The sequence below is a fragment of the Leucopleurus acutus genome, assembly GCF_964270905.1.
Source record: "Leucopleurus acutus genome assembly, chromosome: 12".
Classification (NCBI taxonomy): domain Eukaryota; kingdom Metazoa; phylum Chordata; class Mammalia; order Artiodactyla; family Delphinidae; genus Leucopleurus; species Leucopleurus acutus.
The window spans coordinates 49,948,332-49,975,240 of NC_139154.1; the positions used below are offsets into that span (position 1 = coordinate 49,948,332).

At 39.6% G+C, this 26,909-nt stretch overlaps 1 protein-coding gene across 2 annotated transcripts in view; it reads left to right on the plus strand.

Annotated features, from left to right (window-relative positions):
* Nucleotides 1-17,001: 17,001 nt before the first annotated feature.
* The window catches only part of CLIP4 (CAP-Gly domain containing linker protein family member 4), a gene marked incomplete at both ends in the record, with an annotated part of 56,479 nt that continues 46,571 nt past the window's right edge, over nucleotides 17,002-26,909 (plus strand). For both annotated transcript variants that reach the window (XM_082851675.1, XM_082851676.1), the window contains 3 exons: nucleotides 17,002-17,134; nucleotides 24,918-25,057; nucleotides 25,823-25,916. In XM_082851675.1, coding sequence (XP_082707801.1) covers nucleotides 17,002-17,134; nucleotides 24,918-25,057; nucleotides 25,823-25,916 — 367 coding nt within the window. The remainder of the gene's footprint in view (nucleotides 17,135-24,917; nucleotides 25,058-25,822; nucleotides 25,917-26,909) is intronic.

Below are 26,909 nucleotides of genomic sequence, written 5' to 3' on the forward strand. Positions count from 1 at the left end.
GCCTATGATTCTAAAAGGGGGAAGTATGAAATTGCAGGTTCTTCTGAATATCTTCTGTTTGCCCCTTCTAGGCCCACTGCCAAGCCTTGGTACCCTGGGGGGTGGGCAGGGCCCTAGGGCTCCCACCTTTGAGAGGCATTGGCAGGAACTTGGAGGGAGGGAGAAGAATGAGTCAGGATATTGGTTCCCCCATCTCTCTTTGGGAGAGTATCTTCAGCTTCCCAGGCTTCTTCCTTGCCATGAAGTGAAGGGCCAGGCCCCATTAACGATTCCTCCTCCTCTGCCATTGCTGCTGGAGCGTAAGAGGTAGGTTAAGGGTCATAGCTAATGGCCTCTGGCCCTTTAAATCTGGTAACCATAGCACCACAGGCAATGTCATTATTGTGTATTTGCTGCCTGTAGAAAAGCAGGCTAGTACACTTAAAGGAGGGTTCCACCCCAGGGAGGCAAGTCAAAGCCTGCCACCACCACCCAGGATTTCTCTAGCTGGAATCTGCATATGGGCCCAAGGGAGCCCATTATGAATACACCTGTTTCCATACACTCCCAGCCAACACTCTAAACAATTTGTGCTCTTGCTGAGGAAGACCCATGAGAAATTGAAAAAAATCTTTTCTGGATGACATTAAGAAGACCGTGACATGATGTGGGTAAGTTTCATCATAAAATGAATCTTGTGCCCGCCTAGGCCTCTGGTGAAGTCTCATTTCTGCCAAGGCACAGGTGAGCATGCTGGACAAACCATACTATTATTTTGGACAAATTAACACGGGTTTCAGTAACTGGACATAGACTGTGAGGCAATTTAGGTATGTTTTACATGAATGCATCCTTTCCTACCCAATAGCATCAAAAAGTCAGAAAGTCAGTTCAGTGCTTAAAAACCTGAATAAATTAAAAATGCTTCACAATCCACCTTTTATTTTTTTCCTTTTTACAATTGATAAGCCAGTATTGATACATTATTTTTAACTAAAGTCCATAGTTTACATTAGAGTTCATTCTTTGTGTTGTACAGACTATGAGTTTTGACAAGTGCATAATGTTGTGTATTCATCATTATAATATCATAAAAAATAATTCCACTGCCCTTAAAAATCCCCATGCTGCATATATTTGTCCTTTCCTCCTTCCCTCCCCAGCCCCTGGCAACCAATGATCTTTTTACTGTCTCCAGTTTTGCCTTTACCAGAATGTCATATGGTTGGAATCATACAGTATTGTAGATTTTTCAGACTGGCTTCTTTCACTTAACAATATATATTTAAGATTCCCCCCAAGTCTATTCATGGCTTGATAGCTCATTACATTTTATTGCTGAATAATATTCCATTGTATAGATGTACCACAATCTGTTTATCCATTCGCTTATTGAAGGGTGTCTTAGTTGTGTCCAATCTTTTTGTAATTATGAATAAAGCTGCTATACACATTTATGTGCATGTTTTGTACGGACATAATGTTTTCAAATCACTTGGGTAAGCACCTAGGAATGAGATCATGTGGTAAGACTATACTCAGCTTTGTAAGAAACTGTTAAACTGTGTTTCAAAGTGGCTGTACCATTTTTCAATCCTATCGACAATGAATGAATGAGAGTTCTGGTTGTTCCAAATTCTTGCCAGAATTTGGTACTGTCATTGTGTAGGGTTTTAGCATTCTAATGGGTTTGTAGTGATATCTCATTTTAATTTACACTTCCCTAATAGCTTACAATGTTGGGCATCTTTTCATGTGTTTGCTTGCCATCTGTATGTGTATTTTCTGTGGTCAAGGCTATTCAGATATTTTGCCCATTTTTCTAGTTGGGTTGATTTCTTATTGGTGTGTTTTAGGAGTTCTTGTATATTTTGGGTACAAGTCCTTCATCAGATATGTGTTTTGCAAAAATTTTCTCCCTGTCTATGGATGCCTTTTCATTCTCTTAACAGGGTCTTTTGCATAGCAGAAGGTTTTAATTCTAATAAGGTCCAATTTGTTAATTTTTTCTTCCATGAATTGTGTATTTGATGTTGTATGTAAAAAGTTATGACCAAATGCAAGGTCACCTAGATTTTCTATGTTATTATCTTCTAGAAGTTTTACAGTTTTGCATTTTACATTTATGTCTATGATCTATATGGAGTTAATTTTTGTTTAAGGTGTAAGATTTGTGTCTAGATTAATTTTTTTGCATGTGGATGTCCAGTTGTTCCAGCACAATTTGTTGAAAACAGTGTCCTTTTTACATTGAATTGCCTTTGTTCCTTTTTCAATGATTGGTTGACTCTATTTGTGTGGGTATATTTTTGGGCTTTCTATTCTGTTTCATTTGTCTATTTGTCTTTTCTTTTGCCAATACCACATTGTCTTGATTACTATAGTGTTATGGTTAAGTCTTTACATTGAGTCTTGTCAGTCCTGTGACTTTGTTCTTCTTCAATATTGGGTTGATTATTCTGGGCCTTTTGCCTTTCGATATAAGCTTTAGAATCAGTTTGTTCTTATCCACAAGATAATTTACTGGGATTTTGATTGGAAATGCATTGAATGTATAGATCAAGTTGGGAAGAACTGACATCTTAATAATATTGAGTCTTCCTATCCACGAACATGGAATACCTCTATATTTATTTAGATCTTCTTTCTTTCATCAGAATTTTCTAGTTTTCCTCATATAGATTTTTTTTTTTGGTGCTAGTGTTTATGGTGTTGTGTTTCTAATTTTGAATCCGTTTGTTCATTGTTAATATATAGGAAAGCAATTGACTTTTATATGTAGGTCTATCTTTTAAATGTCTTCTTTGCTCCTTTCTCTCTTTGCTTCTTTCTGTTTCTTGAAAGAGAGGATGGAACTCAGGATTTGGAAAAAGATATTAAATTAAACATTTCTAAATTAGTAGACTTCAATTTTGAAGAGCAGTTTTAAGTTCATAGAAAATTGAGCATACAGTATAGAGAATTCCTATAAGCCTCTCAAGCCCCTCACAGTTTCTGCTCACATCTTGCATTAGTGTGATACATTTGTTATGACTTTAATTTTTAAAATTTAATACAGAAAGTAGGTATTTGTGCTTTTAGGCAAAAAGAAATAATTCCTGCCCTCATGGAATCTACAGACCTCACCGGGAAGGCTGAACAAAATGCCTCCATATGAGCAACTAATACAAAATAGTTTACAGTTTTTTTTTTTTTTTTTGCGGTACGCGGGCCTCTCACTGTTGTGGCCTCTCCCGTTGCGGAGCACAGGCTCCGGACGCGCAGTCTCAGCGGCCATGGCTCACGGGCCCAGCCGCTCCGCGGCATGTGGGATCTTCCCAGACCGGGGCACGAACCCATGTCCCCTGCATCAGCAGGTGGACTCTCAACCACTGCACCACCAGGGAAGCCCACAGTTGGGTTTTAATATGTGTCCTTCCTTAAGTGAAAGGGAGAAATTAGGAGTAGTAGTTTGGAGTAGATAGGGAGCCAGCTCTCCACGGAAGAGGTGAGATGTAGGAAGGCTCTGGAAGAGTAGCAGGATTTGGAAAGATAGAGATTGACTGGATGCAAAGTGTAAGCATAAGAAATGTCATGCACAAGGATGCAGAGGGCAGTCTGGAAGGGGTGGGCTTTATCACGCTTGGCAGAGGTGGGAAATGACCTTGAAGAATGTCAGTGTGTATGGACACCAAGGGGGGAAAGTTGTGGTGGTGGTGGTGGTGGTGGGATGAACTGGGAGATTGGGATTGACATATATACACTAATATGTATAAAATAGATAACTAATAAGAACCTGCTGTATAAAAAATAAATAAAATAAAATTCAAAAAATAAAAAGAATGTCAGTGTGAGCAATCAGAAGCTGATAAAATGCTTAGAGCTGAGTTTCTAAGCAGATCTTTGGGGTCTGGTTCTTTTAGGATCATTGGGTTTTGGTTTCACATATACCTCAAGGCAGATATTCTGAACCCTTTGCTTCTTTGAATCAGAGTTACAGGCTCATGCCAGGGAGTGTTTCTAAGGAGAAGCACTGCCCTTCTGGGGAAAAGCTACCAAATGGGTCTGTACCTTTTTCATTTGCTACAAGAGTAGAATTTCATGTACACATATCAGGAAAAAGTAACTTGCTTGGGAGGTCCAAAATAGTAACACAGACCCCAAGGGAAGTTGCCCTGAGTTTCCCAGTCCCCTCACTGCCTGGCTGCATTGAACTCACTCTCTTTGAAGGGCTCTGTCATTTCTGGCGGGCAGGAGAACCCTGTGGAGTCTCCGAGGAGGGGGGAAAGCGAGGAGGGAAATGTATGAATCCCATAGCTTTAATCTCCTCTTACTACTAAGGGAAGAGCAAAGAGGGCATTAAATGCCCTATTTTTTTTTTTTCTTGGTCTGAATTAACTTATCTCAAGATGCCTCTCTAGAGTTATACATAATTGTTTATTTAGGTCACCAATAATGATCCTGCAGGGATTCAAAAAAGTTTTTATAGCGAAAGTACACATTCACATTAGAATTTTAATTACTGCCTTCTCCATATAGCCTTCCTTCATAATATCTCTCTGCATCCAACTCATTTTTTCCCCCCATTCCTGCTGCCTATAGGAGTGAGGTGGCTGAACTCAGGCCACTTACCTAACTATAATGATAGCCACATACTTGATCTCCTTGGCTACAAAGTCCCTCTCAAAGTGGCTTGGTTTCAAAATATGGAATCCACTCTTTTCCTTCATAATGTCTCATTCATTCTTTCTGTGAAGCATCTCTTCCTTTGGATTCTTACCTTATCCCGGGACCCTGCATCTTACCTCTAACTCTCCCATATATTCTGCATTAAGTCTAGGCTCTTTAGCCTGGATCTCAAAGTGTTTGCTCTAAAAACTTACAAGGCATCCCATGCATTGCTCCTGTCTTTGGTCCGCTGCAGCTCATGGGTATCCCTCTGCCTGGCATTTCTTTCTTCCCTCTTCCTCTAAAGGACGAATTGAGTTCTACCTCCTCTATGTAGGGTTGCCATTTTAAGCAAATAAAATACCTAGACAGACAGTTAAATTTGAATCTCAGATAAATAACAAATAACTTTTAAAAGTACAGTACATACTTATACTTAAAAAATTACTTGTTGTTTATCTGACATTCAAATTGAATTGGGCAATCTATATTTTTTCTGTTGAGTCTATCACTATGGAACTTTTTCTTAATGATCCAATTATCTCTTATCCCATTGTTTTTAGTTCCACAAACATCTCATTCAGTCTTTCATTATATGCTATCTTGTATTATTGATCGTATATGCAGAATTAACACTTATTGATCAACTATTCAATAGTAGGCACTGTGCTTAGTTCTCTTTATACAATAGCTTATTGAATTCTTAGAAGAAATATGTGGTACGGTAGTACTACGCTGATACCCATTTTATAAATGAGGAATCTGAGTCTTTGAGAAGTTATTTTATTTGTTAAGGTCCCAAAGGTAATTAAACTTGAACTTTCGTCTGTCTGTAGGGTGACCAACTTATTCCGGTAACCCTGGCACTGTTTTTGTTTTAAAACTGAAAGTGCCGTAACCTGGGAACACTTTCGGTTCCAGGCAAACCCTATAAGTCTGACTTCAAAGCCCGGGATTCTATCCTGCTTCCCATTTTTTGGAGAATTTTCATTTTTTTCCTCTCAGTTAGGCTATAAGCTCCCTGAGGACAGGGCAGTATCTAATGGCATTTATGATACTTAGAATTATTTAGTACATGCTTGACAAAGGAGGACCAGGAGCTCCCCTCACAGGTCACACCTCTTTTCTTGGGCCTCTTTGGATGGAAGGAGCTGAGGACCGTGTGGACCAGTGTGCTAGGAGGTGCCTGATCTCAGATGCATCAGAGATCTGAGTGTGGCCAGTAGTCTTTGCAACAGAGACACACAGTGTCCATGATGTCTCTGGCCATTGCTTGCAAAGATGCTAGGCTATTGTTACTAGCAACGATTCCTCTAAATTGGTGAAATGCAGCTCCTTAGCAGGCGTGTGCTGCCTCACTTGACAAGCTGAACCTTGAGAGACTCCCTGCTTTGAATTCTGAGTGAGGGCATGGGTGAAGCTGGAGAAACATCAGCACCTTGTTGGATGGACAGCACCCAAGAAAGCTGAGTGGCTGGGTTTTTTTTTTTGCTGGCACTGTGCTTTTGTGCAATGGGCACATATCCAAAAAATTAATATATTCTTACATTACTACGTAATAGCCAAGTGGTTGCCGCGTTACTGTTATGCGGCAAAGTGGTGGATGAAGTGTGATGTGAAACGCAGGAAAAGTAGGTTCCATCCCCTAAGGGCATCTGTAAAACTTGCCTCAGCTCCATTCTGAATGCAGGTCATTATTGAGCACATATTAAATATAAAACCTAAGCTGTCTGTGGAGAAATCATTTATAAAAATCATTTGCTACTTTAAAAAAATCTACAGAAATTGAATTGGTAAAGGCTAAGACTCAAGGTAACTATTTTAGGTGCTTAATTTCACTTTAAAATGCTCGAATTTTAAAATATGCTTTTGTTTCAGGCTTTCCTTAAGAGAGTATATCAGATATGGGACATAAAGGTTAGGCGGGGTTTCCGTTTTGAAGAGTGCCGACAGATTCCTTCGTTTTTCCCTCGTTAGAAACTCAGGTGGCTTTTCCTCAGTAGTGCATTAGGGTTGTGATTACCTTGATGATGATAAAGATATTGCCTGATATATTTTGATGGGCCTTGAAAAGATAGACTATAACTTCTTCTTGGGTTGAACCCCGTGTGAATCTAAAAAAGCAATTCACACTTATTTTTACTTTAACTGTTCCCTGCTGTTGCAAATATGGTTAGGTATGGAATGTCAGAACCGATCTTACTATCAATGCTGTTTCTGTCACAAAGGAGACTTTCTCATGACTCAGTACCAGCTAATTGGTCTGTCAATGGCTTTCTTTGTTAGGTGAGTCATTTGATCCATTGTTGACAAGGTGCAAGCTGCTCTCTACCCACTCTCAGGAAGTTCCAGTGGGTCTGACATTCTCTCAACCCCTAATCAAGATGTTATTATAGCAGCTGATGATTTCCAGTGAACAGAGATGAAGCTGTATTGGTTTTGTAAACAGCTGCTGGAAAGACAACTTGATGTAGCTTTAGTGATGTATGAATGCCTCCCACTTTAGAGTGTGTGCATGCATGTGATACAAAGACAACTTCTGTGATTTCTAAACTCCTTGGACATAATAATCTACCTTTACTGAGACTGAAATCTTAAAGGACCAGGCCCATTCAATCAACAAATATTTATTAAATTTTTACTATGGGCCCGATACTAGATATGTTCTAGTTATTGAGGATATAGCAGTGACAGAAATAGACGAAAACTTCTGTCCTCCTGGAGCTTCTTCTTTTAAAAGGTTATGGGTAAGGGTTCTATTTTGAACATGTTATATGTGAGATGCCTATTAACAGATGTCTATTAATCTAGAGCATACTCTAGATTAGATGTTGAGTAGACAAATGAATATATGTCTGAAGTTCAGGGCTGGAGACAGACATTTTGGAATCATGAAAATAGAGATGGTATTTAAAGCCAGGGACTGGAAGGGATCACCTAGTAAATGAGAAACTGGCTTCCTGGAAGCTCCTATAGGACGGTTGTAATGGTTCCTTTGAGGCATATCTATGAAGGCGATTGCCGAGTTATAAAAAATGCTGATAATTTTTTTTGTTTGTTTTACTAAATGTTACCAAATTGCTCTACAGAATGTATTTAGCAGTTTAAATTCTCATCAGCAGTGCATGAGGATTCCCATTTCCCCAAATCTTTGCCAGTAGTGGGGATTATCTTTCTGACTTTTGCCAGGTTGATGGGTAAATAGTGGTGTGTTGGAGTTGACTCATGAGAGCTGACTGAGCACATTTCTTCCCAATTTCTTGTTCAGTGACTTAGCACTGGTAGCTTGAAATCAGCAGGGGTGAGAGTATCTGTACCATGGAAACTGACAAACACTACAAATTAGGACTCTCCCTCAACTCCCAGCTGTTTCTAAGATATATACCAGCAAACCAGTGGCTATCAGCAGTATCACACTGTCTGTCTTTCCTTTCTCTCATTACTAGTGAGTTTGAGCATCTCTTCTGTGTGCTTGCTATCCTGGCTTTCCCTTCTGTGAATCACCTATTCCTATCCTTTTCTCACTTTTATATTGGATTCTCTGACTTCTTTTTGTTGATTTGCAAAAGTTACTTACATATTTTAGATATGAACCCCTAGCTGCTTTTGAATATCTATCTTCTCCCAATTTGTCAGCTGCCTGTTAATTTTTTCCATGGTATTTTTCATTGAAGAGAAACCTTCACTGTGATATAGTCAAATCACCTAGTCTTTTGTTTTAAGGTTTGCACTTTTGCCGTCTTGTTTTATGAAGTAAATCCCTACCCCTTATTCATACAGATTTTCTCCTACATTCTACCTACTTTTCAAATGTAGATCTTTAATCAATCTGGAGTTCACTTTGAATATGGTAGACATGGGGCATCCAACTCTAATTTTTCTTCTTAAACTAATCTAGTTTCCCCCAAACCATCTTCTAAATAATTTATATTTTTCTCATTGATTGGCAGCCCCACATTTACATATATTGAGGTCCCAGGGGTCTGCTGCTGAGTGTTCTATTCTGTGTGGCTGTTCCATTTGTTTCTGTACCAGTAGCATACTATTTTTATCACTATGTAGTAATGACGTAATATCTGGCAGGGTAGGTTTCCTCTCTCTGTTCTTGCTTTTCAAGATTGATTTAACTCTTTAAAATTTTAGTTTTCCTTATCTATTTTGTAACTTTATTGAAGTTCCTTAAAATTTGAGTTCCTGATGGAATTTTGGTTGGTATAACATTGAATTTAGAGATTAAATGGATATTTTTACACTGTAAAGTCATCCTATCCACAGTATATCTTCTTTTTATTCAATCTTCTTTTATGTCCTTAAATAGAACTTTAATTTTCTCCATAAAGTTCTTGCAAGTTGCTAGGTTAACTCTTGAATATTGTGCTTTAGAGTTTTATTGATATTGTGAATGGTCTCTTACAATCTATTATATTTCCTGGGTGCTTACTGATGAAGTAGAGGAAACGACTGATTTTTAGAAATTGATCTTGTATTTGGCAACCTTGTTGTACTCCCGTATAATGTCTAATAGTTGATTCTGTTGGGTTTTTTACGGTGATGATTTTATCATCTGCAAACATGATAGGAAGATTTTAGGGGTTCTACCCAGGGCTCTGATAGTCTATATTTAACTACCTCTGCTAGTTGGGCTCCAATCTGGCACCCCAATTCTCACAGCTGGATGTCTCCTGTACACTCACATTCTGGAAACAAGCCCTTGTCTTCCTCCCCCGTGAATCATATCCTGCCCAATACCTCGGTCCATGTACCAGCAGTGACACTGTCTTCTTTTGATTTTTTTCCCCTAACCATTTTCTCATGGACTGTGGTCCTGTTAGCCCCTGACAGACCTTCCTGATGCTGACATTTTGATTGGCTATCTGAATTTCTCAATGATCCCAGCTGCTCAACGCAGCATTTCTGTGTCCTGAATGCCCCAAAGTACACCCTGTGCAGATAATACAAAATTGTGGATCAACACAGGCCTTCATGATAGACAGACTAGGGTTTGAATCCTATTTCTGTCCCAGGGTACAGTGAGCCAGTTCCACAGCCTCCTGGAGTCTGATTCTTCATCGGTAAAGTGAAGGCAAGTAAGATCCCATAGGTAGGAATCAAACTGTGGTCAGTCAGTAATGTCCCCTTCTCCACATAGATGCTGACCACTGAGGCTGGTCACCTCCTGGGACTGTGGTTTATTGCTACATTGTCCAGGAACCTTGTTGTGCCTTCAGATATAACTGAATCTCAGCAGCTGCAGCTGGACCATTTCCCCATGTGCCTTCCCATCCCAGTGGACGTTTCATGTTCCCGGTTCTGGCCCCATATCATTACCCAGTCCAACTCCTGGTCTGAGGATTGTATAACCCATGGGGTGTTCCAAGAAGCATGACTCCAATCAGTGCTTGCATTCTTGACGATGGTCTAGGGAGTAACTTCAGTTTTTTCAGTAAATGTAAGCAGGTGAGTGGGAGATTCTCTCTCTAATGGCTTGGTATCCTGGGAATTTGCCAAGGCACTGTATAGTGTTTGGGTGTAGCAGAAAAAGCTAGTGGCCTGGCTGGTTCTCACAGAGACTTTCATTATAGTGAAAAGCAACTCAGCCAGCCACTGAGTTGCTTGTCAACCACTAACAGTGGTTTCTCAGAGGGATAATTTAAATCAGCAATAAAGTGAACTGTATATGTGGAAAGTTTGCCAACAGCACCTTCTGTTACACATAGACCTTTATGAATTTCTGTGGCTTACTGACAATAGGGCTTATTTACAGTTGCTTCAAGCCAACCAAGGGCAGATTATTTTCCTTCTTTTAACCAGTTACAGAGGTGGGTGGGGTCAGAGGAGAACTGGGTGTGATGAGAGCAGAGAGAGGGAGGCGGAACCCCCCGAAGGGGGGAGGAAGCATCTGTGTCACGTCATCATCCCTGAGAGTGCATAAGGTGCTGAACCTGCAGGGACAGAGAAACTGGCAGCTGACCAGGGACTGTGGGATGGTCACGGTGTTTAAACGTTGCATAAGCGCTATGAATTTTAGTTGACAGTATGTTCCACCCGATTCCACAATGGGATGTGACTGTCGCAAATGAGTATTTCGATACTGTGAGCTATGCTAATAGAAGCATAGGGCCAAGAAACAGGTGGCAGTCTCTCCTCTCTGCACTCAACAGGACACCCCCCATTCGTTCCTGAGCGTCACATTTAAGAGAGCTCTAGACAAGCTGGGATGCACCATAGAGACCCTTAAAATGCTGGTGAGTGGAATCTTAAGCATGTCTTATAAGGAGCAGCCTAAAGGACTGAGAATGCTTTCCCTGGATTCCTTGGAGTTGGACATGATCTGGAGTCTTCAGGGTAGAAATAGAACCCAATAAGGAGGAGATGCAGGGAACTGTATTTTAGCTTCCAAGGTAGGAAGAACTTTTCAACAAGGCTGGTCAAAGATAAAATGGCTGCTTTCCAAGGAAGTGAATTCCTGGTTACTGGAGGTGCTCAACTATGGCAACTTGGTGGGAGGATATCGTAAGGAGGACTCAAGCAAATGGAGGGGGGCCTTTTCCAGGGTCTGGAATCAATTATTCTAACAGGAAAAGATGCTCTTGAGTGCCTGAGCACTTACCTCTGCGCTTGAAGAGTCGTGGTAGACATTAATTTGTCCAACATTTGCTCTTGCCAGGCACTGCATTTGGTGAACGTGGAAGGTACAGTGTAGTAGTTGGTATATCAGAGCCAGAACAAAAAGGCCTCAGAGAAAGTTGTTACAGGGGAACACTACTGGCTCCCTGTTACAAACTTCAGTCATGGGGAAACAATGGACTCATTAAGTCCCTTCATTAAGTGTCAAGTAACACCTTTCCTTCCACAGACCAGGATGTCAGCATTCATCACCACTTTCTGATTCTTGGGGGATGGAGAAGGGGACCAGGAGAGAAGGGGGTGAGAAGGGAGCAAAGCATCAGGGGAAATAAACTTCTGGGACGACTACTTATGCATCCTCCTCTGCCTCTACACTGACACGCTTGGGTGTAATCATTCAACTTGGCTATGACCTTGACTAGGCTTTTTACAGCAAGACCTGCAAATAGGTAATTGACTGATGGCCCTATTCTGGGCCATGCACGGGGCTAGATACTGGGGAGCCTAAAAAGGGTAAGACGTGGTGCCTGCCCCTAAGAAGGTGTTGGAGTGCTTTCAGCCCAGATATGTGAGACTGGGAGGCCAGTCAGACTGGTCTAGCTAAGGGCTTTGACGGAGGAGCGTCTGTTCAGCGTGCCATGGGCTCTTTCCCCAAGCATGGCCTAAGGCCAGGCGGGGTTCCGCCGAGAGCCTGCCTCGGCTGCGGTGGAAATACCACAGTGGCGCCCCATCCTCGCAGGGTTGACGCCCGAAGCCCACCAGACCTTTCTGACCTCGAGCCTCAACCGTCGCTCTGCGGAAGGGCTCCGGGGTCGAAGGCAGGAGGCGGCGAGCTCAGGCGCGCGCTCCCCGCCTGTCTCCCCTCCCCGGCGCGTGCGCGGGCCTGGGCCGAAGCCTGCGCGCCGCCGGGACGCTTGCACTGCGCGCGCGCGCGCGCGCGCGCGCCGACCCCGCGTGGGGCCCGGCTTCGGCGCGCGCGGCGCGGAGGCGGCAGGCGGGAGGGGCCGGACGAGGTCGCGGAGCTGCGCTGCGCAGCGTGGCGCGGCGGGAGGCTTCGCGGCCGGCTACCGGAGACCGGTGCGGGGAGGAGACGCGCGCCTCTTAGCCTTCTCTCCGCGCCCCTGCGTTCCCCGTCGGCCGCCCGGAGAGGACCGGAGGAGGCAGGTGGGGCGGGAGGGCGCGGGGGCTCCGTGCCGGGCGGGCGGGGGTGCGGGTGCTCGAGGGCCGGTTGACGGTTCGGGGAGGGCAGCGCGGAGGCGTAGGGAGCCCCGCGGTCGCCTGCCGTGGGCGCCGGAGTCGCCGGCTTCTGGAGGCCTCCCTGGGGCGAGGGCGGGGTTGGAACGGCCCACAGGCGGGGAGCCGGGTTTCTGGTTTCTGTTCCTCACCGCCGGTTTAACTTCAGGATGAGATGCTGCCAGGTGTGTGGGACGGGCTGGACCCCACGGCGGAACTGAGTTCCGGCCCCCGCTCCGCAGCTCCAGCTTTGACCGCCCCGACGCCCTTGGGAGAGCGTCTCGCGCGCAGCGATGGGCAGCGTGCTGTACCCAGCCCTTCGTGGTTTTCCTGAAAGGGGCCTCTTCACATCTCTCATTACTCCCCTTGCTTATTAAGCTGTTTGAGAAACCTTTTGCCGGTGAGAATTCAAAGCTAAGACAAATGACTCTGCTTCCAGTCGTTTGCTACCCCGAGATTCCTTAATTCTAAATCATGGGAAGGGAAGTTAGGGAAAACACTTGCGCTGAGACTGCTAAACAGAAACGCCTCATCCTTGTGGGTTAAATTGGTGGGTTTATAATGTCAGCTTTCTTTTGAATTAGATGTCAGGTTGTTCATTAATCTAGAGACTATGTAGGCAATTTGGATTTAAACTCTGAGGCAATGTTTTGATATGTATCAGAGGAGGATATTCTCATGGGATGATAACTTGCTGTATGTTCCCAGCTAGACTGTGCTTCACATTGTAGCAACGTCATAGTATAAATTGGTGCCCTTTAAATATTTCGATGAAGAAACATCCTCCTTTGAAACATCCGCCAAATACTTTAATTGTACTTCACTTTCACATTGACATTTGTCATTTATGTTATCTTCTGCACGAATTAAAGTCATCTAAATGGCAGAAGATCACGTGGTGCGGGACATGTAGCAACTGTGCAGAGAAAGCAGATAATTGAAATTGGCAGAAGTCGAGCTTTCTGCATTTTTATGAGGCAAAGCCATCCTGGTTTCCATCCTATTTTGCTAATTTAAATATGCATTTTGAAATACTCTCGTTTGATATGGACTACCTGGGCTGTAAGATTGAATCTTGAAATAGAATGAATTTGTTTATTTGTTTTATAGAAGATTTGGCACATGGTATAGTATTTTGCGGGATTTATTTCGGACGTTTCAGATTTACCAGAAACAGCCCCTATCAGCAAGGCTTTTAGAAAAATATTTATATGATGTCTTTTATGGCTTATAACAACTCCAATTTTGAAACATACTAGTGATCTTCATGTTACAGAATCAACTTAACACTTTATCCCAGTGTAAATCTGCGAACATCTGGTTACTTTTAGGCTTACTGTTCTCTTGTTAATTATGTTTAATTAAGTATGCCACCATGGGCTTGCTTAGGTTGTTAGCCTTTGTTCCTTGTTGTTTCAGGCATTTGTATATTGTTTTCTTGTCTAGAGTTTGATTCAGTAGAACTTCCTGAGATGAGGGGAGTGTTCTTTCTTCAGTGTTCAGTATGGTAGCCACTAGTCACATGTGGCTTTTGAGCACTTATGTTTTTAGCACTTAACGTTAATGTTAGAGCATTGACCAGGTATCTCTGAAAAAAAATACAAAATATTAGAGCCATGTTACAAGTTGCATTTACTCAGAGCTGATTCGGGGTGATGAGATTCATATGTAAATCAAACTTTGGGGAAGTTGATTCTTGTTATTGCATCTGTTATGTACACAGTTAATTGGGGCCAACTTTTAATCTTGGATATCTTTACATAATCCATTCTCACCAAGTAACCATAGTAGGATTTGAAATGAAAGTATATACTCAATCCAGCTAAGCACATCTCTAGGTTTAACCAAGATTCCCAGATCCTTAGATCCAGAAATCGCTTTTAGGAAAGGATTCTAAACTAAAACTCTACAGAAGTTTGTGGAGATGTATAGCTTTCTTAAGTGGGACAAAAGGTAGAATGTTGGGCTTTTCGTGTGAAAGAAAGGGAATGGGACCAGGGGAAAATGCAATGCAGACACAAAATATGAAGAATATTCACTGCATTGTTCAGGTAATATAGTAGCTTCTATGGGTTTGAAATATCTAATATATAAAGTGAAGTTGATTACATCTTGTTGAATGAATCATCTTTCCACGTCAAATCTAGGATATGAATATTTATTAAATGTGTATAAAACACTAATCTAGCTGCTGTGGCAAGTGATAGTCGTGTAAGATACAGTTCCTGTCTTTAAGGATCTCAAGTCTACAAAAAAATGAAAGGTACACTCTGAAGGTCACTTTAAAAAATAGTTTTGAATGGGAAACCCCACTCTTTGAAAGGGAGGTTTTGAAAGGTGGCTTCCTCTTAACCAGCTCAGAAAGAAAACCACTTAGTCATTTTGCTGGAGCATTAAAAACATGGCTGAGTCCCAAAGTGTGATTGTAGTCAGATTAACCTTCCTAAGACAGCTTGAATCAGGACAGTCTCCTTTTAAAAAATCAACCGTTTCCAGTGCTCATGGAATTAAGTGGTTTGGTGTTTGATCAGGTATATAAAGCACTACTGAGGAGAGTCCTAAAAAACCACAACAGCCTTACCTCTTACTAGATGTGCCTAAGTTCCAGCCTGCTATTCCTTTAATGGGCTCCCCTTTTAAATTTATGCCCCTATTTCTGCCTACTCATCTTTCAACACTCATCTCAGTGATGCTTTTTTCACTGCACCATTTCTGATTCTCAGGAACTCCCATAACAAATGTTTCTTGTACTTAGGTTATGGAACATATTTCACTCAGTTTTATCGTCTATAGTTATTAGTACTATTTTATTCACCCTAGTAGATTGTAAGCTACCTAACAAGCATGGACCATCTGTTACTCATTTTTGTATTCTCTGAAACATCTAGAATAGTGTAGTGCCTTGTACATATTAATATTTATTAAATTTTATTTCTGGTCCTTGACTTTAAAGGATGTTTCATACCCGGCATAGACTATTTTGCTCAAATTTACTGCCAGGTAGGTAATTTGTAGAAGCCAACAAGTAGAAATCCTGACTGACTTTGAATACTGAGAAGCTATAGTATTGAAGGAGGGCTGTCTTTGTGGTAGGCGCTACTTTTTGAAATTGTTAGTATTTGAGGAAGTTCACCATGCTGTATGGCAACAACTTTTCCTATTTATGTGGCCAGGATAATGTCAAAATGATTCAAAGTATTGGGTGGTGAGTAATTTTAGCATCCAAGAAACCTTGAATACCTTTAACATAGTAACACTGTATTAAGTTATTTGATATATAATATCCATGTCCATGTAAACATGTACCTTATGAGAAAAAAGAAATTGCCTTACTCTTTACCAGTTTCTGCTGGTATTCAGAAAACATATGAATCTAATTGGAAACAAACCTCTTAGCTCAGAAAGGTGACTGTTTCTTTGGAGCAGGGTGGTGATGGTAGGTAAGCATGATAGGTAAAGGTGATAGACATAGAGTTGGTTTACCAAGTATAATAGAGCACACATTGAATAATATCTAGCATGGCATTATCTGCTAGAGTAAGCAGCTATCTGTTAACCATCTTTACTTATTCTATTCTTTCTACTGAAATAATCTAAAATCACCTTTATTTAGTTTTATAATATAGTTTTCTGCTTATATTTTGAACAGATATAGAGATTCGTAATATTTCAGACTGCAAAGATTTGGTGCAAAAGAAACTGGAAGGTTTTTAAGCTTCAGAGTTCAGTTTTACTAACATTTTCTCTGCATTCTGTGTCATCTCTGATACGTGTGCTGGGGTGCAGCAGCTGTCTAATTTAGACATATTTATTCTGAGTGCTCATGCTTCCTGGAAAAGAGAGGTAGTATAAGTGATGTGGTTTAAAAGGCATGGCCTTCCATCTTCTGCTGGGACGAACTAAACAGATCCTCTGCATTGTTAAGTGAAACCACGTCGGTAAGCTCCTAGATTTAGATTTGTACAAGTGATATGGTCAATTTTCAGTAAAGTTTTCTGGGATGTTGGAAAATAATGAGCACATTTTAAACTAGATTTTTTTCATGTGATGAGCACGTGGCATGAGCTACTGGATGACAGATGATAGAACTTGTGTCAGATCCTATGAGAAGTTAGAGATGCACCTACAAGGGATAACATCTCGTTTGTTACTGCGAGTAAAGAGAACATCACCCATTTAGGGCAGCTCAGTGTTTAAAAAATGTTTTCACCTATTATTAGGAAATATATAGTAGTAGTTTTTTATTACTCCCGAGCTTTGCCTAAAAAGATTACATGTGCCTGAGAGACAGTGTTAAGCAATGTATATTCTTTAACAACAGTTCGCTAAAAGGAAATATTTTTCCCTTTCTCTCTAAAATAGATTTTTGAAGGTTGAAGTTAAAAATGTCAATAGATTAGATATTTTAAAAAAATAGGCTTTTTGTGACTGAAGGCAGTTATTCTAAGTTGCATACAAATATAATAGATATGCTTTCCCCCCCACCCCCTTTCATTAAAGGTGGCTTTCTAGAAGATGACCATAGAGGACCTTCCGGATTTTCCATTAGAAGGAAGTTCGTTGATTGGAAGATACCCATTTTTATTTCAAGGTTCTGATACACCAGTTATCTTTTCCATTTCTGCAGCACCAATGCCTTCAGACTGTGGTACGTTAAGTTGCTGTGTTTATTTTCTGTGAACTGGTGACTTGACTTCTGTCTTACACCCTTTTATTATTTTATTTTATTTTGTGGTACGCGGGCCTCTCACTGTTGTGGCCTCTCCCGTTGCGGAGCACAGGCTCCGGACGCGCAGGCTCAGCGGCCATGGCTCACGGGCCCAGCCGCTCCGCGGCATGTGGGATCTTCCCAGACCAGGGCACGAACCCGTGTCCCCTGCATCGGCAGGCAGACTCTCAACCACTGCGCCATCAGGGAAGCCCTGTCTTACACCCTTTTTGTACTCCTAATTTTTCCTGAAACCATTTGTTGTGGTTTTCATAAAATTGCTAAATTTTCCTTTTTCAAAAATAACAATTGCTTATTGCTTTTTCTGCCTCTTAAGCTAAACGCTTTATTTCTGCTGTCAGCGTTTTTATTATGTAAAAACGTTCATTTTAAGCACCACGGTGGATTCAGAGGATTTTATTTTTAGAATACAGTGGTGCTTAGACATCTAGCATTCTTCTGCTATTGATGTATTTATTTTGATTAAATATATTGACTTGCTTAAAAAGCCATGTACAGAAAAAGAAAAAAAAGACATAAAAGCACAGTGCACTAGCCATCTTTAAGGGCCCTGTTGTCTCTGCAATACTGGGATTCTAATTAACAAACCAAATAATCACTGCTGAAATGATCCAAACTTGGGTGACAATGTAACAACAAGTGATGTGTTTTAATACACAAGCAAGCCTAATTTGGATCCTGTTTCAGTTGTCTCCCATTGTAATTATCAGTGTATACACAAAGTATAGTAAAACAAAACAATAAAAGCCCTGTACTTAGACAGAGAGGGTGAGACCTTTCCCTGGAACGTGGCGTGAGATTGATTCATATTTAAATTGGTTCATTTAAATGTTCTTTGTAAAATGTAAATTTAGGAGTATTCTAGTTTTTAATCTATTTAGACTTATTTCCCCAGGACCCTATTTTATCAGGTAGTTGATAAAGGAATAAAAGAAAACCAGGAGGTAAGCTTGATGGATGTGTTACATTTCTAATTTAGTTAGAGTTTTTCAAGTAAAATATTGGGCCACCATTTCAAATTGTCTTTGGAGGTAGAGATAATGCAATTTTTAAATATTAGTGAATATAAAATTATTGGATTGTGAATTTGTCTTTTTAGTCATATCCATTCTAATAACTACTCATCTCCAGGTATGCTATTTTATGGGTTCAGATTCTATAGCAGCTTGCCTTGCAGTCATCAAAGGTGTTACATAAAACCTGTGCCTACTAGATCTTGGGAGTTATTTGCAGTGTTTACAAAAATTGACTGGATATTGATTTTCAGATACAACAAAATCAGTTATGCGGGAACAACCTTGAAAAGCACTTTGCACCTTGCTAATGGCACTTCCCTCATTCTGTCTTGAGTCATAACTGTCTTATTTCCTTTCCCAGACTATAGCTCTTTGGATGGAGTAGAATCATGTTTTGTTTTTGTTTATCTCATTGGGCTAATGTAGTCATTTGTTGATATTAGTTGTTCAGTGTTTGTTGAATAAATACATTGGATGAAAGGTGATAATGGATATTGTTCCCTTTGTATAAGTGAAATTAAAAATTGCCTGTATTCTTAGAACGATAGATTCTTAGAATCTGAATGGACCTATAGTTCAGCTTTCCCTACTGATTTCCCAGTATAGAAATTATGTTTTCAGGTTCTCTGATAGATAACCATTCAGCTGCTTGGATATTGTCAATAGTGGGAAACTAATGAAATAGTCCATTTCATTGTTAAAGTTTTAGTTGTGATAAAATTGTTTTTGTATATGGACTCAAAGTATGTCTCCTTGAAACTTTGGCTAACTGGTTTGATATGTAGAACAAACACTTCTTTATATGATGACCTTCAAATATTTGAAGATAATTTGGACATTTTAAATTAAGTCTGTACTTCTTTAGACTACACATTTCTGGTTCCTTCACCAGTCTCTCATTGTCAGGATTTCTAGACCTTTTTCACTCTAGTTGTTTTCTTCTTAGTATGCTGTAGTCAGTCAGTGTCTCCTTAAAATGTGGCATCCAGGGTTGTATTTATTGAGTAAGTATTTGTTGAGGGCCTGTTATATGCTAGGTACTGTCCTAGATGCTGGGGATAGCACGGTGACCAAGACCGACATTCTAGGAGGGAAAACAGACAATAAACAAACAAATGAAGAAACCAATCATAAATATTATAGATTATAATGAATTCTGTGGAGAAAAGCAACAGGGTGCTGCGGCAGAGGATAATGGAGCAGAGAGGCTGTTTTAGATGGGCTGGTCATCTGGAGAATCAGAAGCAGCTGGTTGAGAGAAGAGCCTGGAGAGAAGTGTTCCAGGCAGAAGGATAGGAAATCAAAGGCACAGAGTTGGGGAAAAAACTTTGGTGTGTCCTAAGAAAAAGTGGAAGGCCTTTGAGGCTGAGAAGCAAAGTGGTTGAAGGGCAGAATGGCAGGAGATGAAGTTGGAGAGGAAAAGGCAGGGGCCAGACCAGGCAGGATCATTTAGGTCTTGGTAGGGAATTTGTATTTTATCCTAAATGTAATGGGAGCCATTGAATGTGAGACTGAGACTGAGATTAAAATCAAGAAACAAAGAAAAAGAAACCAACCCACACAAACCAGAGCTTAGACATTCAGCTCAGTGTTGACCCTTAAGGTGGTTACCCTGCAAGACTACAAAGATTTTTGGACTCTTTTGCTTTGAATGCCTTCAGAGTCAGTTTACATGTATTAAAAGTCCCCAAGTGTATTGTTATTATTTTTACATAAACAGTGAAGTTATCTCTTAAAGAGATTTAAGCAATAATAATAACAAAAAAATCTTATTTACCCACATAGTTACCATTTCTAGTGTTATTCATTCCTTTGTGCAGACCAGATTTTCATCTGATACCACATTCCTTCTGCCTGAAGGGCTTCCTTTAACGTTTCTTGCAGTGCATATCTGCTGGTGAGGAATCCTTTCAGCTTTTATATGTCTGAAAACATCTTTATGTCATCGTCTCTTTTGAAAAATATATTTGTTAGGTATAGAATTCTAGGTTGATAGTTTTTTCTTTCAGTGCTTAAAGATGTTGCTTCACTGTGTTCCCACTTGTCTTGATGGGAAATCTGCGGTCATTTTTGTTTCTCTGTATGTAATGATCTTTTTTTCCTGACTGCTTTTAAGATTTTCTGTTTATCATAGGTTTTGAGTAATTTTACTGTGATGTGCCCTGGTGTAATTTTCTTTATGTTCTTATGCTTGGGGACTGTTAAGCTTCTTGGGTCTGTAGGTTTCAATTTTCATCAAGTTTGGATAATCATTATTTCTTCAAATACTTTTTCTGCCCCTCCTCCTTTTCAGACACTCCACTTACACAAATATTAGACCACTTGAAGTTTTCCCACAGCTCACTGATGTCTTTTTTTCATATTTCAAGAACTCTTTTTCTCTTTGTATTTCATTTTGGGTAGTTTCTATTGCTCTGTCTTCAGGTTCATTAATCATTTCTTCTGCAGTGTCTAATCAGCTGATGATCTCTTCCAGTGTAGTTTTCATCTCAGATGTAGTTTTCATCACTAAAGTTTGATTTGGGTCTGTTTAACCTTTTGAACATTTGGAATACAGTTATAATGGCTGTTTTAATGTCCTTTTCTGTTAATTATAATATTTGTGTCAACTCTAGATCTGTTTTGATTGACTATTCCCCTGATTATGGGTCACGTTTTTCCCTTTGCAGGCCTGGTAGTCTTTGATTGGATGCCAGACATTGTGAATTTTACCTGTTGGGTGCTGGATATTTTTCTGTTTCTGTAAATATTCTCGAACTTTGTTCTGGGATGCAGTTTAATTACTTGGAAAGTGTTTGACCTTTTCAGATCTTGCCTTTATGATTTGTTAGGTGGTTCTGGAGCAGTGCTAATCTGGGGCTAATTACTCCTCACTACTGAGTACTCTACCCAAAGCCTGATGAATTTTTTTCTCACTCTTTTTAGCGGGAACAAGCACAGTTCTAGGCTCCATATGCTCACTGGGCACTAATCCCTCTTATTCTTTTGGATGGTTCTTTCCCTTACCTCAGGTTTTTCCTCACAAGCATATATTAAATACTCAAGGGGGACTCTCTTCAGATCTTTGGGGTTCTCTTGCTTTGCATCTCTCTCCTGTCTGATACACTGCCCTGTGAACTCTAGCTGCCTTATTTCCTTGAGCTCTCAGCTTTGTCTCCGCAACTCAAGGAGTCTGCTGGGCTTTTTCTTGGTTTCCCTCTCTCTCTGCTGAGATCTGGAAAGTCTCAGGGCAGAGACCTGGGGGCAGTTGTGAGACTCACTTGTTTGTATCCTGTCTCTTAGGGATTGTGTCTTTCATTAACTGATGTCCAGTGTCTTGGAAACCTCATTTCATCTCTTTCCTTTGTTTTTGTTTTCTGGTTGTTTCAGAAATAAGAACACATATGGTCCCTGTTATTCCATCTTGACTTGGTGGGGTATCCTTCCCATCTACCCTTCACCTCCTTTCTTTTGATTAAAACTTTTTTTTTTTTTTTTTCTGTGTGGAAGCTTAAAATTTGGGTGTAGTTAGATTCGTTAATATGTAGTATAGCTTAGAGTTTAAGATTATAGGTGAGTTTGGATTATAGGTCAATCCTGACTCAACAGGCTTGAGGATCCTGACTCAACAGGATCACACACTTCACAGTTGTGTGATCTTGGGCAAATGGCTTACTTTCTGTATTCCTTTGTTTTTTCTTTGATAAAATGAGAACAATAATAGTACCTACATCAAAAAAAAAAAAGTACCTACCTCATATGGCTGTCATGAAGATTAAATTAGGTAATATATGTAAAGTGCATAGAACAGTTCTGGCACCTATTAGACACTTTATAACATATTATCATTAGTATTTAAATGAGCTGTCTGCTGTTTGTCATTATCTCAGTATATAATTACAGAAGCATTATTATATGCTTTGGTATTTATTAGGCTAGTGTCCCCTACCCCCTACTCTGATCATTATTCTTCTTAGTTAAAATGTTCTTGCTTATTTCTCTTACATTTACTGTCTAGATATTTGCTTCTCATCACGTGGTACTCAGTCTAGTGGCATTGGCATCACTGGGAGCTTGTTAGAATGCAGTCCCTGCCCCCACCTGAGACTTACTGGATTGGAATCTACATCGTAACAAGATCCCTAGGTGATTCCTATCTACGTTAATGTTTGAGAAGCTCTGGCACAGATGAGCAGTAGAATAATTTTGTCTGTCTCCTCCCACAAATAAATCTTGGTGAAATTTTGATTGATTAAAATTGAAATTATTTAAAATAATTGTTGTTGGGAAAATCGACAGCCTTAAATATTTTATCTTCCAGTCCAGGAACATGATGTGTCTCTCCATTTAAGTCACCCACCACTTCAGTTTTCTTTAAATAAGCCTTACACATTTATTGGCACTTTTATTGTTATTATGTTCTTTTTCCATTGTGTTTCATTTTTTAAAAATGGGAAGTCATTTAAAAATGCAGAAAATGTAGTGATAGCAAACATGTGTCACACATATCCACCATCAGAAAGAATAATTATTAGCATAGTATCTTATTTCCTTTAGCTCCTGTTTTTCAGTTATAAGAATTAAAACCTTAAAGTTGAAATTCCCTCCATTTTCCTTTCTGGTTCCATTTTCCTTGCTCCCCAGAGGCAACCACCATCTTATATTTAGTGTGAAGATTGCAGACCATTTAATTATACATTTACTACATATATGAGCATCCATAGACAGTATATAGGATTGCTTAGTGTATTTGTAATTTTATGGAAATGATAGATGTTGTATATTATTCTTCAACTTATTTTATTGATCAATATGTTTTTTTGAGACCTATCCTTATCAATTCATAATGTAGATATCGAATTCATTTATTTAGTTGTAAGAAAGCATTGAATCCATCCTATGGATATACCACTTTCTATACATCCTCTATGGAGAGATGTTTCAGTTTCCCAGTTATTTTGCTATTATAACCAATGCTAGAATAAGCATTCCTGTACATGTCTCCTGTAGACACATGCAGAAGAGTCTGTTTAGGTATATATTTAGGAATTTCTCTACTAGAAATGCCCAATGCCTAGAAAAGTCACTGATCCATAAATATTTATTGAATGGCTGAATCAATTAGACCAAAAAAAAAAATTCCAGTAAACTGCTATTTATAGGAAACACACCCAAATCTTTGAGAAATTGGTATCTGTGTTGCATACTGATTCTCTTCTGACTCTTCTGTTTGTAGAGGACCATTTTGTTCTCTGAGATTTTGAATAGTACATGCTCTTAGTTTTAGTCTTTCTGATTCTCTTCTGATGGACTGCTCTATTTTTTTTTTTTTTTTTTTTTTTTTGCGGTACGCGGGCCTCTCACTTTTGTGGCCTCTCCCGTTGCGCAGCACAGGCTCCGGACGTGCAGGCTCAGCGGCCATGGCTCACGGGCCTAGCCGCTCCGCGGCATGTGGGATCTTCCCGGACTGGGGCACGAACCCGCATCCCCTGCATCAGCAGGCGGACTCTCAACCACTGCGCCACCAGGGAAGCCTGGACTGCTCTACTTTTATACACGTCCTTGGTTTTGTGCTTCTCCTTTCATCGTTCAGTTACCCTGATTCTAAAAGTAAGAGCTGTGTGTACATAGTATAATTTTGGAAAATCAATAAAGACACAAAGAAGAAAATAAAAAAGCCACACAAATCCTGCTACTCACATATGCTGTTAAAATCTGAGCTCAATAGTGAATTCTCTTGGGGAGACAGCATAATAGAGGAAAGAAGATAGACTTTGGAGGCAGACCTGATTTTCTACCCCAGATCTGCCACTTACTAGCTGTGTGAGTTTGAGCAGGTGTTATTTAGTCTGAGCTTTGGTTTCCTTATCTGCAAAATGAGAATAATAATACTTGTCAGGTAAGGTGTCTGGGAAGATTTGTAAGGTGTTTGGTAAATTGTAAGCACTCAGCAAATACTGCTTCTCTAATGCTTCTCTTCTTTAGATGCTTCTGGTTTTTTAGATTCCCTACCTTCTTATAGATTGTTCAAGATAGAATCTGATTTTCTTCTATTCTCTTTTATTCTCTAGCCATAGGATGATCTGTTCTCTCTGAATCTTAAGGAAGTTTTAAAAGATTTAAAAATCATGTTCAATTGTGTCTAGTATTCCATGTCTTTACTGATACATACTCCAAAATAACCCAATCACTCTGTCCCAAGGCTTCAAAGTAATGCCTGTTTATTATAGAAAATAAGGAAAACAGAGAAGTAAAAAGAATACTTAAAATTACACATTGTTCTAGTGCACTGTTGAGATTTTGGCGTATTTCTTTCTATTATGTATGTTTTAATCATGGATGTGGATCTGCTGTTCATGACATGTTTATGTTTTGAGAGGTGAAAATACCTATAAAATTTGACAGATTTTCTGTGCTTTAGAAGAAGTTCTTGGAAACTTCAGTGTTTAAGATCAGTACGCTCAGATTTTTGTTTCATTTGTGATAAGATGTAGTGTGTGATGCATGGAAATCTCATTCTCATAGCAGTTCAGAAATGCCTCATAATTTTTGGTGGTCCTGACTTTGAGAATTGCTTAAGGTAAATCTACTTTTTCTGCACCTAAAAATATTTTGTGTCATTTGAGTCCTGGTCTTGTTTATTATTTTCAATGTATTTATTTTGAAATTTTAACAAATTTAACTTACACCTTTTAAATTTCAAACAGAGTTTTCTTTCTTTGATCCTAATGATACATCATGCCAGGAAATTCTCTTCGATCCCAAAACTTCTGTATCAGAATTATTTGCCATTTTAAGACAGTGGGTTCCTCAGGTCCAGCAAAATATTGACGTTATTGGAAATGAGGTAAGGAATTCTAACGTTGTTAAGTCTTGTATTGTTAGGATTGTTAATTGTATAGATTTTTTTCCCCCATCTGAATGGAAAGGTGGTGATAAAGGGGAAACCTTTTAAAGATGCTGATGCTTGTTCTTCATAGGTTTTCATGGAGCAGTGAGTTAGTACGTTCTTTCCATTATTCCCTCATGCTCCTTACTCCCTGGCATCTGGAGTTCTGACATCTGACTCTTGGTGGGAGCAGAGGGAGCCTTCTTTCTTTGTACAAGTTGATTTTGTAAATTTAAAAATATACTTTCATGAGGTGATTTGATTACTGTCACATTTATCTATACTTTGGGGTGGCTTGGTAAAGATCTAGGCTTAAATATAATTTTAAAAAATATTTGATGTTTTGGAAGAGGGATAAAAGAATAGTGCTGGGTTCCTTGACCAGCATACTGTCACGTTGTAAGAAGAGGGAGCTTATACTTTTTAAAATACCATTACTCCCATTAGAAAGGAAATTTGCTTGTCCTTTGAGAAGTTAAGGAACATATTGGGGTGCCAAATTACTTTGGAATACTCTTTAAGAATTTCCTTCCGTCTGGTGACAAGTTCAGTTTTCATTTTTGTTGTAGGGTACAGACTTAAAATTTATCCTTAAGAGAAGCCAGTTCTGTCTACTCATTTTACTGAGAACTAATTTAATAAGATAGACTAACTTGGTTTCCCAGCATTGGTTTGAAATCAGTAGACTTTATGTTGTAATAATATCTTCCTTGGTTTCCTCAGATTCTTAAGAGAGGTTGCAACGTGAATGACAGAGATGGATTGACAGATATGACTCTTTTACATTATACTTGCAAATCTGGAGCTCATGGTATTGGTAAGTGTGTGGTGAATCTGTTAATGGCTTAAGACATCTGTATTTGTGCTTGTATAACTGTGTTTATGCCAACCAGAGTCCCTGGGAGGGCACCTGGCTGATGATAATACTATTCCCTGAATAGGCGAGGATTCAGTTAGGTCTTCCACACACCTTGTTGCCTTTCCTCCCTTTTCTCAAGGGAGTCTTTATAATCTCCTGGTATCTCCCAACTTTTCTGGAACAGGCTTCATACCAGCCTGTCTGCTAGGTGAGAGTAACTGGTAACACCTGGAACCTTCTTGAGAGTTTATGGCAAGGTTTGACAATCCATGCTCTGTTTTCCAGGCAGTCCCAATCCTACAGACCTGGTCTTTAGGTCTGTCTAAGGTCTGTTCCTACATACATAACATATGTGCATAGTTTCCAAAATTGATATTCGCCTGTTCTTTACTACTTTTTACACCTGCCTCTTACTTAATTATATACTGTGAACATCTCTCCCTGTTTCAATAGTCTGATACAGTGCTTCTTAAACTTGATAGCGAAGGACTTTTTTTTTTCTTTCTCTAATCCATCATGGAGTGATACTTTTGTAAAATAAAATAAAAATGAGTTTGTAATAGAAAAATGAGATGAAGACAAAATACAAGCCCAAGTATTTTTCAAAAGCATAAAATTATATTTCAGTTAATTTATTCAGAAGAAATGATTACACAGGGAAAAAGAAAAGAGTTATAAAAAGTATGAATTACAGTTTGGGACCGTCAGTGGTCCACAGAGTGCACTCTGTGTAGCCCTGGTTTTAATGGCTCTGTAGTATTGCATTATATGGATGTCTCATAATTTATTTAACCAGTGTCTTATTATTGTACTTTTAGGTTGTTTCAAAATTTTATTCATAATAAAAAGTGCTGTGATGAACATCTTTACAGCCAAGTGTTTATCTACCCTTGGGTTTGATTATTTTCCTGGAATAAATTCCTTGTTACATTTTTTGAGTTGTAAGTGTAT